The sequence below is a fragment of the Molothrus aeneus genome, chromosome 27 (assembly GCF_037042795.1).
Source record: "Molothrus aeneus isolate 106 chromosome 27, BPBGC_Maene_1.0, whole genome shotgun sequence".
Lineage (NCBI taxonomy): Eukaryota > Metazoa > Chordata > Aves > Passeriformes > Icteridae > Molothrus > Molothrus aeneus.
The window spans coordinates 3486265-3499793 of record NC_089672.1 but is presented as its reverse complement, the minus strand read 5'-3'; the positions used below and the strand labels follow the sequence as shown (position 1 = coordinate 3499793).

The 13529-nt window shown below is 63.2% G+C and overlaps 2 protein-coding genes across 2 annotated transcripts; one reads left to right on the top strand and one right to left on the bottom strand.

Annotated features, from left to right (window-relative positions):
• Positions 1-416: 416 nt before the first annotated feature.
• Positions 417-2966, bottom strand: CFD (complement factor D). Its single transcript, XM_066566469.1, has 5 exons — positions 2847-2966; positions 2518-2671; positions 2123-2267; positions 1548-1805; positions 417-887 (listed from the first exon to the last, which is right to left on the bottom strand). The coding sequence occupies exons 1-5, from the start codon at positions 2911-2913 to the stop codon at positions 711-713; spliced, it is 801 nt and encodes a 266-aa protein (XP_066422566.1). The 5' UTR covers positions 2914-2966; the 3' UTR covers positions 417-710.
• Positions 2967-5600: 2634 nt separating this feature from the next.
• PLPPR3 (phospholipid phosphatase related 3) lies at positions 5601-11043 on the top strand. The gene is made up of 9 exons (XM_066566427.1): positions 5601-5708; positions 6341-6459; positions 6604-6789; positions 6907-7036; positions 7219-7414; positions 7490-7547; positions 7754-7927; positions 8153-8278; positions 9652-11043. Exons 2-9 carry the CDS (start codon positions 6385-6387, stop codon positions 10786-10788), a joined length of 2082 nt encoding a protein of 693 aa, XP_066422524.1. The 5' UTR covers positions 5601-5708; positions 6341-6384; the 3' UTR covers positions 10789-11043.
• Positions 11044-13529: the final 2486 nt, after the last annotated feature.

The following is a 13529-nucleotide window of genomic DNA, read 5'->3' as shown; positions in this document are numbered from 1 at the left end:
TGCTCCCTCCCAAGACAGGGCAGTGGGAGAGCAGGGCTCTGGGGGTGACCAGGGTGTGGTGGGAAAGTGGCTCTGCCCTGTCCTGCCCCTCAGCTCCTGGGACAAGAGGGTCCCAGTGAGAATCCAGCATGGATCCCACTGTGGGAGCCAGAGCTGCCACTGCCATTTCAGCTACAGGCAGATTCTGCCTCCCCAAATGTTCACATAAAGCCCCAGGTCTCAATCCTGTTGTGGCCACACTGCAGGATGTGTCCCCAGCTCCCACCCAAGGCCACACCGTCCCCAAGGGTGCAACCTCAGCACGTCCCACCCCACGTCCAGCTCCCCCCTGGGCAGGGGCTCCTGCACAGACCCCCCCAGCTCCTCCTTCTCCCCACTCCTCCAGCCCAGCAGCTCTGCAGGAATCATCATCATCATCATCATCATCATCACTTTATTGCAGCGGTCGCAGGCAGCATTCTGGGCACCTTCAGCAAAGCCTCTTGAGGGCTGTGACCCCCAATTCTCCCCCACCCGGGCCCTGTGCTTTGTGAATGGGGGGCCAGGGACCCCCTTCTTTGGTTCCTCACCAGTCCCCTGGCCCAGCCCTCCTCCTGGCTCGTGGGGTGGGCAGCGTTGGGAGCCCGTGGCACTTGGCAGGGCAGCACTGGGTGTGCTCTGGCCGTGCTGGCAGCAGCAAGCCTGGCAAGGAGCAGGTCCCTGGGGTGCCCTCAGCGGGTGTCCCCCTCCCCATCGGCGGCAGAGGCCATGACGCTGTCGATCCAGCCCGCGTAGGGGGCGATGCGGGTGTAGATGGCCGGTTTCTTGTAGTTGCCACAGACGCGGGAGCCGGCCGTGACCACTCCCTCGGCCACCCCGCCACACACCAGCGGTCCCCCGGAGTCTCCCTGCAGGACCGGCCCTCATCAGTACGGCCAATGGTACACACAGCCCCTCTCCCAGCCCCTCGTTCCTTCTTCCCCCAGGCTCCTGTGAGCTGCTCTGCAGTGGATAGCAAGGGGCACCACCCCGGGGATGCTGCCCCCTTTCTCCTGCGCAGCCCCTCGCCTCTCCCAGGCTGTGGGCATCGTGCCCATTGCCCCCTCCCAGCCCCGCGTGGATCCTTGTTGAGTGTTTGGTACCTTGCAGGTGTCCTTCCTGCAGGAGTTGGTGCACATCACGTTCTGGGTGATGGTGCCAAGGGTTTGCCAGGACACACCATCACAAGGAGAACCCACCCCAGGGACACTGCCCCCTCCTGCCCCACAGCCCCCCGCCTCTCCCAGGCTCTGAGCCTTGTGCCCATTGCCCCCTCCCAGCTCTGCATGAATCCTTGTTGAGTGTTTGGTACCTTGCAGGTGTCCTTCCTGCGGGAATTGGTGCACATCACGTTCTGGGTGATGGTGCCAAGGGTTTACCAAGACCAATGGTTTGCCAGGACACCCCAGCACAGGGAGCACCCATCCTGGGGCCGCCGTCCCCGCAGCCCCTCTCCTCTCCCAGGCTCTGAGCATCGTGCCCATTGCCCCCTCCCAGCCCTGCATGGATCCTTGTTGAGTGTTCGGTACCTTGCAGGTGTCCTTCCTGCGGGAGTCGGTGCACATCATGTTCCGGGTGATGGTGCCGTCGTGGCGGGTGCGGTGGTTGCAGACATCGCGGCTGATCACCGGCCGCTCCAGCTGCTGCAGTTTGTCCGGCCGGGTGCCGCTGTGGTCCGTGGTGCCCCACCCCGCCACCTCGCACACCGTGTCGGCCGCCACGTCCCTGTCCTCCCGCTGGAAGGGCAGCACCCGCACGTCCGAGTTCAGCTCCGCTTTCTCCTCCAGCTGCCGCAAAGCCACGGGGGGAGCCGGGTCACACGGGCAGCCGTGCCCTGGTGAGCCCAGCCCTGACGCTGACAGCAGCCTGGCCTCAGCCACCCTCAGGGTTTTGCCTCCTGGCTGGAGCCCCAGGATGCAGCCAGAGAGCAGAGCTGGAGCTCTGAGGAGGATGGACACAGCTCAAAGAGGGAAGCAGGGATGGTCCCATGGGACAGGGAGGGATGGCCCGGCCTGACCGTGAGGATTTCCTCCACTGCAGGGCCCCAAGGGACAGTGGGATTTGTGCCCGGTGGGGAGGAGGGTGCCATCAGCCACCAGCCCACCTGGAGGAGGAGCAGGTCATCCTTGTTGTTGTGGACGTTGCTGCCGGGGTGGGGGAACTGGGCGCGAACTTGGTACAGGCGTTTGTGGGGCTCGGGCTGTGTCAGCGAGTGGGCACCCAGCAGCACCTGGAAGAGTTTGCCATCCCTGGAAGAGAGTCAGAGTGTGGGACAAACAGCTGGGGGCGTCACCGCCCCCAGCCATGGAAATGGGGTGCTGGGGGGGGTCACAGAGCCCAGCAGGGAGCTCCGGAGGCCCTGCAGCCACTGCCCAGCCCTCTTTGCAGGTGGGAGCTGAGGCCCACGCTCTGACACCGGGGTCGAGGCTCCAGAGTGGGGTTTGGCCTGAGTCCTGCAGCCCCCCAGCCCTGCATCGACCCCCCCCCAGGCACACTCACGTCTCCTCCATGCAGTGGGCAGCGCTCAGCACCCACTGCTGGGCGATGAGGAAGCCCCCACAGACGTGCTGCCCGTCCAGCTGCAGCGAGGCCATGTAGGGCTTCAGGTGGGGCTTGGCTTCAAAGCCCCTCAGGATGCGTCCCCGGGGCTGCCCTGCAGAGAGAGGCCGGGCTCAGGGGGGAACAGGGGAGTGTCGCTCCTGTGGTCCCTTCCCAGACCCCCAGACCCCTCCTCGTGGGCTGCAGCAGCACCTGGTGGCAGGAACTGGGGAGCTGGGCAGGGACCCCCGTGCTGTGTCACTGCTCTGGGGTGCGGGGGGAGCACTCACCATTCACTGGGGCCCAGAGGAGCAGCAGCAGAGCCAGGACAAGCACGGGAGCAGGGTTTGGCCCCATGGCTGCAGAGCTGGTGGTGCCTCTGCCCGCCCGGGGGTTTTGGGGTGCAGGGAGGACTCTGCTGACCCGGGGCTGGGGCTGGGACTCGCTTTTATTCCAGTTTGGGGCGGCGGGGGGGGGGAGCAGGAAAAGGGGGGAGCGGAGGGAGCGGGGGGGTTTCCGCAGCGTGGGCTGAATGTTTTGAAATATTCAGCTTATAAAAGGGGTCAAGAGTTCCCGGCACAAACAGCGCGGGAGGAGGAAACAGCCCGGCCCAGCTGCCGGCCCTGGCACCCGCTGCCGGGGATTTCTGCGCCGGGGTTGAAAAATGCCGAAAAAGTTCAGGCTTTTGGCAAAAGAAGGATCCGAGAAATTCCATCCCAACCCTCCCGAGGGCCCCCACTCGACCTGGGGGCCGCTCCCTGGTGGGTGCTGGGTGCCCAGGGGTACAAACCCATCCCCTCACCCCTGCCCGAGGGGTTCCTGCAGGGTCTGGGCGGGTGATGGCAGCCACAGGCGCCGGGGCCGGGATGCCGCTGGCCGTGGCAGCCCCGGTCCCCTCTGCCTTTCTCCCCGGTGCCGCTAAGCGGAGCCACCGCCACGGCTCCCGCCCGAGCCCGGGGCCGCCCGGAGCCCCATCCTGGGCTCGTCCCCGGAGCTGTTGGGGAAGATGAAACAGGAAAGCCTTATATAAATATGGTTGTCTGGCAAAAGATTTTGAGAATATGGAAACTATAAGCGAGATTGAAATGAAAGCAAGCTTTGAGATCCCTCAGTTACTGAACAACGGGAAAACAATGGCATGGCCAGCTGAAGGTGATCCCCTTTTGATGAAACAACACCCTCTGCCTGCAGGCAGCTCCAAGGGTCCGAGCAGACCCTACTAGCCTGGCAGAAGGAGCCCAAAGAGGAGTTTTTAGGGCTTAAAATGTAGCACAGTATGGTAATATAATGATTCTTATAGGCTGTATGGAAATGCTATAGGATTTGTATACTGTACTAGATTGGTGAGTGAGAATCAGAATATTCAACACAGAAGATTTATTGTATTGTAACGGGAACCTCACTCTCTTACCCCTTTTGCTCTCTCACCCTCTCATCCTCTCTCCCCTCTCTTCTCTCAGTCCTGCTCCAGCTGTGTCTGGCAGCTCCCAGCAGGGCCCTGCCCCCAGGCCCTTTGCAATAAACCCCAAGTTCCAAGCCCTGGTTTCTGAGATCTCTCGTGTCCGTCCATCCCCACTGTCCTACCCCTGACACTCCTACACGGAGCCTCTCACCACTCCTCGAGGTCTCGCTGCCTTCCCCACCTTGCCGGGATGGCCACCGTGGCTACCCAGAGCAGGCTGAGCTCCCGGCAGCCCAGCAGGGCTCCAGGGGACACCCATCCTCTCCTCTTTCCCTGCTCCGCGAGCTTTCACACCCCTGAGCTGCCGCCTTCCCTTTGTCTGGCTGCTCAGACCCCCCCACCGCCCCCATCTCTGAGCCCCCCCGACCCCCCAGGCCAGTGGGGGACACACGGGAGGAGGGGTCGGGCTCTGGGGGTCCCCGAGGCTCAGATGTGCCTCTGTCCCTCGGGTGTCCACCCCTGCAGTGGTGGCTTGCCCTCCCCGCTGTCCCCACGCTGGGCAGGGGTTGGAGCAGGGCGCTGGCGTCCTGGGAGGGGGCTGAGCCCGGCTCAAATCCGGGATTTTCCGCAGGGAGAGCGGTTTAATCGCAGCTTCCAGGGATTCGGGATTTCCACGTTAAATACGCCGGGAGATTTCGGACCACTTAAGGGCCAAAAATGGAACAAGGGCACCGTGTGGAGCCCGGGCTGTTCAGACCCCGGACAGGACCAGGAGAGGGTGGCTGGGGGGAACAAGTGAGAGTGGGGTGCAGGGAATGGGGCACAGGGTGGGAGACGGGGCAGGGCAGAACCGGGATCCTCTGCAGGGTGAGGGCAGGGGCAGGTGGGGCTGCGGGGCTGCTGCCCCTGCCAGGAGGTGCTGGGAGCCTCCAGAAAGCAAAGGGAGCTGCACCCACCTCCCTCCCCAGGCCCAAATTTGGGAGACACGAGGCTCCTGCTTGAGGAGGCCTTGGCACAAGGCTCCTGCTTGAGGGTGGCCCCTGGCACTGTCCCTGGGGGCTACCTGTGAGCTCGGGTCCAGGAATCCCTGCCCTGAAACGGCTGCCACGGGCAGGGCAAGCACCGGCCAGCCGAGAGAGCCCGGGCGGGGCTGGCAGAGCTCCGGGGTGATGAATTTTGGGGTCAAAACTCATTCCTCCGTGGTTTTGGGGTCACATCTCACCCCTCCGTGGTGTGGCACCCCCGCTTGGCCACCCCTCGGGTCCCCAAAGGCAGGGGAGGGGGCTCTGCCGGCCAGGAGGGGCCTTGGGGCAGGGGGCACCCCCCCGCAGCACAGGGGGGCAAGGGTTGATCGGGGGGCGGTGGTGGGCCGGGGGCGGCCCCTGGGCACGGCCCGGGGTGCGGAGCGGTGCGGAGCGAGGTCGGTCCCGCTGCTGTCCTCGGCCCCGCCCGCCCTTTGTCTCTCCTCGTTCTCCCCGCGACCTCCCGACCTCCTCCCGAACCCCCCCAGACCCCCATCCCTGGACCGGCGGGGGCTCGAAGGGGGCTCGGCGCCCCGGGAGGGGCCGGGGGCGGCGGGGCGGAGCGGGGGGCGGCGGGCGAGGGAGGAGGAGAAGGAGGAGGAGGAGGCGGCGGGGGCGGAGGAAGCCGCCGCTCCCCGCGCTCCGCCGAGGCAGGAGCATCCCGGATCCCGGGCACAGCCCCCCCCGGCCGCCGCTGCCGCCGCCCCCGCCCCGGGGCCGCCGCTGAGGTGAGTGGGGCGCACGGACCGGCACAAAGGGGCCGCTCCTCCTCCCCCGACACCCCCTCCCATCCCCGGCCCCGACCCCCGCCCGCGGCTGCGGCACGGTCCCTGCCAAGGGGAGGTTCCCGCTGCGCCCCCGCCCTCCCGGTGATACCCCCGCTTCATCCGCCGCTATTTCCCCCCTCCCTTTCATTGCCCCTCGTCGCTCCATCCCCGTTATCCTCCCCACCCCCCCGCCTCGTCTCGGTGCAATCTCGTGGGGTTGGGCCGGGAGGGTTCGGGGAGCCCCATCCCCGGCCCGGCTCTGCGGGCACACCCCCCTCTGCACGCTCTCCGCATCCAGCCTGTCGCGGTGGTGACCGCCTGTCGCGACAGAGCCTCCGCCCCACCTGTTGTCACAGCCCCTGGCTCGGCTGGGCACTCCCGGGGCGCTGGGGGGCACCCACCGGGGCGCTGGCACCCCCAGTTCCAGCCGGGGGAGCGGGGGCCGTGCTGTGACCTGGGGGTGACCAGGAGGGACAGGGGGTGTCCCTGCAGGGCCGGGTGGTGGCTCGGGGGCGCTCATCCCCTTCCAGGGACTTGGAGAGGTGACCGGGGGTGACCGTGCCTGCCGTGTGGTGACATTTGTGCCCCCACAGGGTGCAGGCACAGCCCGGTGGGACCCCCGCACCTGCCCAGGACCATGATCCCCCCCAAGGAGAAAACCCGCGCCCCCAAAGACAGCATGACGCTCCTGCCCTGCTTCTACTTCGTGGAGGTGGGTGTGGGGAGGGTGGGCACGGCCTGGGGGCTGTGCAGGGGGCTCTGTCCTGGTCCCTGGCACAGTGGGTTGGGTTCTGCGCCCCGTTCTGTGCGGTGCCATCACCCCGGGGGTCGCTGGTCCCCACTCTGTCCCCCCCAGCTGCCCATCGTGGCCTCCTCCGTTGTGACGCTCTATTTCCTGGAGCTGACGGACCTCTTCAAGCCGGCCAAGGTGGGCTTCCAGTGCCACGACCGGGCTCTCTCCATGCCCTACGTGGAGACCAATGAGGAGCTCATCCCGCTGCTGATGCTGCTCAGCCTGGCCTTCGCTGCGCCCGCCGCCTCGGTGCGTCCGCGTTTGTCCTGCTGGGGACTGGGGTCCTCCTGGTGCCTGGCAGTGCCCAGCATCCATCGGGGGCTCTGCCAACACCCCAGCCCTGCCTGAGCAGCGGTTCCTTCCCAGATCATGGTCGGGGAGGGCATGGTGTACTGCCTGCAGTCCCGGCTGAAGGGCCGTGCTGGCGCCGAGGGCAGCATCAACGCTGGCGGCTGCAACTTCAACTCCTTCCTGCGCCGCACCGTCAGGTTTGTGGGTACGTTGTGCCACAGCCTGGGCAGGATCTGGAGGCTGGAGGGGATGTGGGGCCACCCTGGCTGTGATGGCAGCAGCACAGCCCCACCCAGACCCTGGGCACTGCACCAGACCCATCCCAGTGGGTCCTCCAGGGCTGGGTGAATCCTGGCTGCCCCACTGTCCCATTCCTGCCATCCCCAGGCGTCCACGTGTTTGGGCTCTGTGCCACGGCCCTGGTGACAGACGTCATCCAGCTGGCCACAGGCTACCATGCTCCCTTCTTCCTGACTGTCTGCAAGCCCAACTACACCCTGCTGGGCACCCCCTGTGATGCCAACCCCTACATCACCCAGGACATCTGCTCAGGCACCGACAAGCACGCCATCCTCTCTGCCAGGTACGTGCCAGGGGAGCCCTGTGTGGCACTGCCAGCTCTCCTGCCCCGTCCCACCCACGTCCCTTCTCCCTGCAGGAAGACCTTCCCATCCCAGCACGCCACGCTCTCAGCTTTTGCTGCTGTCTATGTGTCGGTGAGTTCCCAGCGCTGCCTGGCACATGCTGGCTTGGCACAAGCCCCATGCCATGGGCAGCTGTGTCCCTCTCCTGTTGGCACAGACAAGCTCTGGGCAATATTCCTGTGCCCGTGCTGGGTGTGTGCAGGCACCTGCAGTCCCACATGCACCCAGGAGCTCTGTGCATGGCCAGGGCCGTGACTGACAGCTTGTTCCTGCCCCAGATGTATTTCAACTCCATCATCTCGGACAGCACCAAGCTCCTCAAGCCCATCCTGGTCTTTGCCTTTGCCATTGCTGCTGGCATCTGTGGCCTGACCCAGATCACGCAGTACCGCAGCCACCCCGCTGATGTCTACGTGGGCTTCCTGATCGGTGCTGGCATTGCTGCCTACCTGGTGGGTGCTGGTCCTGCCCGTGCCCAGGGAGGGGGCTGGGGGATGCTGTGGGGCTCCACACTCTGCAGAGCAGCTGTGGCTATGCCTTTCCTGGAAGTGTTCAAGGCCAGGCTGGACAGGGCTCGGAGCAACCTCATCTAGTGGCAGGGACATTGGGCTAGATGACCTTTAAAAGTCCTTCCCAACACAAACCATTCCAGGATTCTGTGGTTCCCCTTCCCACAGGCTTTCCATGCTGTCGGCAACTTCCGTGCCCCAACGGAGCGAGTCCCAGCCCAGGCACCGGCCAAGGACGCGCTGCGGGCGCTGACGCAGCGGGGCCACGACTCCGTCTACCACCAGAACAAATCGGTGAGCAAGAGTTCAGTTGTCATTACATTGCAAAGGCTCCATATTGCCCGAGTTTCGTACCTCCTTGGTGTTTCTTGTAGGCAGCTCCTCTAGGCACTGACTCTTCCTTGTCCTCGCAGTAGCCGACCGTGTGACCGTGTTCACAGGGGTCTCAGGTTGAGGGAAGAGATGAGGATCTCATTTCATGTTTCAGAAGGCTTGATTTATTATTTTATGATATATATTACATTAAAACTATACTAAAAGAATAGAAGAAAGGATTTCATCAGAAGGCTGGCTAAGAATAGAATAGGAAGGAATGATAACAAAGGCTCTGTCTCGGACAGAGTCTGAGCCAGCTGACTGTGATTGGCCATTAATTAGAAACAACCAGCATGGACCAATCAAAGATCTACCTGTTGCATTCCACAGCAGCAGATAACCATTGTTTACCTTTTGTTCCTGAGGCCTCTCAGCTTCTCAGGAGGGACAATCCTAAGGAAAGGATTTTTCATAAAAGATGTCTGTGACACAACTGACTCCAGGTCCCTCAACCAATCAATCTACTCTTTTATAACACTCTTGGCTACAGGTGTGGCCTGTTAAAATCAGGCCTGCTCCTAATCTTTAGTAATAGGTTCAGCTGCAACTCTTTAGGGGATAAGATTACATTCTATACCACCTTCATTTACCCATACTGTGTCTTGGTTTGGAAAGCCAGGTGTCTGCTAAGGAAGGCAGGAGCCTCCCCTGAAATGGAGAATGTGAACCCTCCCCATCGCTCTGAATTGCTATAAATTTTAAATTAAGGGGCTTTCAGGCAAAAAATATGGGAGCAGGAAATAACAGTTCTTTAATAAGGAAGAGAAAAAAATAAAAGGATAAAATAAACAATGCAGTACACTAGAACAACACTGCCAGAGTCAGAACCCAACCTGACACCCTGTGGGGTGTTGGCAGCAGAACCATTGGAATTGTGGCTGCAGCCCTCCTGGAGTGTCAGGGGTGGTTCTGTTGGAGCAGAGGTCCTGTAGAGAAGGATGTATTCTTCCTCCAAAGATCCAATGGAAGAAGATGCAGCTGCTGTTCCTCTGGGAAATCCGGGGGAGAAAGCTGTGTGGTGTCTCAAAAACCTCTGGATTATATCTGGGTAGCAATGCTTGGCTCCTCCCTCTGGGCTCACATCTCCCAGTGGGATGCTGTAGTTCTTATCAGCCATGCAGGGACATTCAATGGCTGTTATCAGCAGATGTCCCCTCCCGAGGCAGGAGTGATTGTGGTCACTCAAAGAGAGAGATAAGGCAAACTGCCCACTTGACAAAAGACAACTGCCATACAGTTGGTAATAGAAAACATCTTGCCTTGCAATCTGGAACAAATGGATTCCCCTACAGGTGAGCACCGACGAGCTGAACCCGCAGGCGCGCCTGGAGGAGGCGGCGCGGCCGGTGCCGCGCGAGAAGAACTCCCTGGGCAGCCTGAAACGGGCCAGCGTGGACGTGGACCTGCTGGCCCCACGCAGCCCCATGGGCAAGGAGAACATGGTGACCTTCAGCAACACCCTGCCCCGCGTCAACACCCCCTCCATGGACGACCCCGCGCGGCGCCACATGACCATCCACGTCCCCGTGGACGCCTCCCGCTCCAAGCAGCTCATCACGGAGTGGAAGCAGAAGTCGCTGGAGGGTCGGAGCATGACGCTGGCCGAGGAGGCGGCGCAGGGCCGGGCTGTGGGGGAGCCCGGTGAGGAGGTGCCCCCCTCTCTGTACCCCACGGTGCAGGCGCGCTCGGCCGAGCGGGCAGCCATGGGGCCTCGTGTGCTGATCCAGCCCCGGCCGGGCGCCTCGCAGCTGGTGCACATCCCCGAGGAGAGCCAGGCGGGTGCCGGGGCTGCAGCCGGCAGCGGGGCGGCCGTGAGGGCCAAGTGGGTGATGGTGGCAGAGAAGGGGGGAGCGCAGAGGGTGGCCAACCCCCCGCGCCTGATGCAGGTCATCGCCATGTCCAAGCAGCAGAGCCTCGTCTCCGTCACGCCCAAGCACTCGGAGACGTCCTCGTCCTCCACCAGCTCCGACTCCTCGCAGTACCGCTCGCCCTCGGAGCGCGACAGCTCCAGCATCATCACCATCGACGCCCACGCCCCTCACCACCCCGTTGTCCACCTCTCTGCTGGAAATGGGCCCTGGGAGTGGAAGTCGGGGCCGAAGGGGCCAGAGGGGTCAGACACCTACGAGCTGGGTGAGGTGGGGAAGGATTTCCACGGCTTCCGCCCGGCCAAGAGCGCCGGCGTCTCCCCTGGCTCCTCTGTCAGCGACATGGAGCAGGACGAGCCGCGCTACGGCAGCCTGGCTGCCATCCCGGGGGCAGCAGGGGGTGGTGGGGAGCGGGTGGAAGCCCCCCCTGAGGGGCTGCTGGCCACAGCCAGCCGTGACTCCACGCTGAGGAGGAAGCCGGCCGAGCGGGACGGGCCGGGGGACAGCGAGGTGGACCTGTACTACAAGAAGATGCAGGCAGGCCGCAGGTTTAAGGACTGAGCCCCAGTGCCCCACGCCCCTGTTCTGATTTGGGGGGCTCTGCGATGCTGGGGTGCCTCTGCAGGGGATGGCAGGACAGGGCTGGATCTGCTCTGGACCGGCACGGCCACGCTGGTGACACCTGTGGGACCCCCAGCACGGGACCCTGCTCCTGCTCGGGCAGCTGGTGGGGCTCTGCCCCCCACAGGCTGTGGGGCTGGGCAGCTCCAAGCACTTTTGACTTTCTTTTTCTCTCTAACACTGGTGCTGACATTTCTGAGGGGTTATTTTATTCCGGCTCTGGACGTGGATATCTGTAGGGGGGGTGGGGAGGGACAAATGGTGCTGAAGGGCTTTGGGGGGGAATAGATTAAGGGGTTTAACAGGGGGAAGAGGCTGCTGTGGGGCAGCAGCCCCTAGCTCATGTGGGGGTTTGTGGGTGCCGGGGGTCCTGGACACCCCCCCATCCTGCACCACCGTTCTGAGGGAGCCTGAGGGTGGACAGACTGGGAGGGGGGGTCTGCCCAGTGCTGTGGCTCTGGGTGTGAGAGGCTGTAAATACTGCAGGGACTGGAGGAGAGGGGGGTGTTGGGGTGGGGATGCAGTGGGGGCTGAGCTCTGCCCCAGGAGGAGCTGCCCCGGGCTGCAGCTGAGGTTTGGGGGGAGCAGGGAGGGGATCTCCAGGCTGCGAATGTCGGGCAACAGCTGGAGCTGCTGTGGTTTGAAATGCAAATAAACACGTGGATGTTGCCTGGCTGGGTTATTTTGGCAGGTGGGGGCAGCTGAATTCCACGACTGGTGGGGGGGTAGGGCCAGGGCTCTGTGGGAGTTCCCAGCCCCAGGGAGCAGTGGCTGGGGACAGCCGTGTCCCCCCCCAAGAGGACACTGCCGATGGCACCAAACTGCCACTGCCAATTGGATTAACAGTGGATATCCCAAAGCCTTTGCCTTGCAAACATATGGATTATCCACATAACCCTGACTCGGTGCTGGAAAAGCCACCCGGGATTAGCAGGAGGATTGTGGCCGCAGCTCGTGGGGTGGGGGGGATGAGGGGGTCCCACTCCAACCAGCCCGAGGGCCCTGGGGCTGCTCCGTCCAGCCGTGGTGACCCGCAGAGGTGACCCGGAGCCGCCGGCGAAGGTCACCGGCATGGACGCCACGCTCCGGCGGTCGCTGGTGGGGTCGGGGCGATGCGGGGGCTCCCAGCCCAGCAGCCCCAGGTCGCCCCCGCGCTCACGGCTCATTGCGGTGCCGATGGCGTCACTCGCCGCTTCTCTGACCCAGCGGTTTCCATGGCAACTGACAGCCCCGCATCGCTCTCGCAGTCTCGGGCAACCCCCCCGGCCCCGACCCGCCTTGGGCAGCACCCCCACCCCAGCAGCCGCTGCTGCATCGCCTGGGGACCCGCGGGGCCGCGGGACTGTCCTCATCCTCATCCTCATCCTCATCCCCATCATCCTCCCTCCACAGGGCTGCAGCAGGAGAGGCTGTCAGCCCCCACCTCATCAGCTCCAGCCTGGACTCTGCCTCGGCACCACTCGTGTCCTTTTCCCTTGGGGACACCCTCTGCCAAGGGTCCCCGCGTGTCCCCCGGGTGAGCCCCAAGGCAGGGCCCGCCTTTGTGACACACAAAGGGCTCAGCCCCGCTCCCGGCCCCGCCCCAGGGCTCTCTTTATGATTTGGGATTCCCAAATCGCTCCCCGATTTTGGGTGAGTGCTTTGGGGGTTCCGGCTGGCAGCTATTTCCCTTTCCACACCCCGCAGGGCTGGGGGCGTGGGGAAGGCCGGGCTTTAGGGTGCTCCTTCCCCAAGGCCGGGCTTTAGGGTGTGCTCCTTCCCCAAGGCCGTGGGAAGGGACAGGACATGAGCCCCCCAAAGCCACCGCTGTTCCCATGGGGACCCCGACCATCGGTGCCACCCCGGTGGGATCTTAGACCCGCCCCAGCAGCTGAGCAGTGTCCGAGGAGCCAGGGAAGGGCACAGGGATGCCCACGGTGGTTGCAAAGCCTGGGGAAGCAAACCCAGAGCCATGACCCTGCTCACTGAATGCAGCGCCCTGGGTTTCACAGGCACAGAGGCAGCTGCTCCAAATCCCATCAGCCTTTCAAGGAACAACAGTGATCCCTTTCAGCAGCCCCCGGCTCCGTCAGGACCCCCTCGGTAACCCTGGAGGCAGAGGGCTGTGCAAACGCCTGTGGAATATTCTGGAGCTTAATGGCAGCTCAGCCCAGAGGGATGGGATCAGCAGAGCCACAGGAGCAGCTCCAGGTGGGGATTGTGTCCCCACAGTGACTTTGGGACAGGAGTTTGAGCAGAGCTGAAGGTACAGAACCAGACCCCTAAGGAAGCACTCTGCTCCAGGGGAGGTCATGGAGAGATGGGCATTGCCCCTCATCCCACAGGATGGAGAATGCCACATCCAGCCCCACAGCAACAGCACAGGACTACAGAGAGGAGGGTTTGACTCAAAAGTGGGTTATTTTTCATGGATATTAGCCAGAACATATGGAAAGTTTAGGAACATGAAGTAACAAAGTGCTGGAGTGTGACACAGGCAGGGCATCAGTGAGGCCTCAGGCCTTGGGGCTCCAGCCTGGCACGGAGGGGTCAGACCCCATCCCATGGCTCCAGAGACAGGGACAAGCACTGCCAGCCCAGAGTGTGGGAAAAGTCAAAGTTAAAATAAAATGAGGCAGCTGGAATTACATGAGAAGGAAAAATCAGAAGCAAAACAGTCACAATAAAGAGGAGGAAGATCA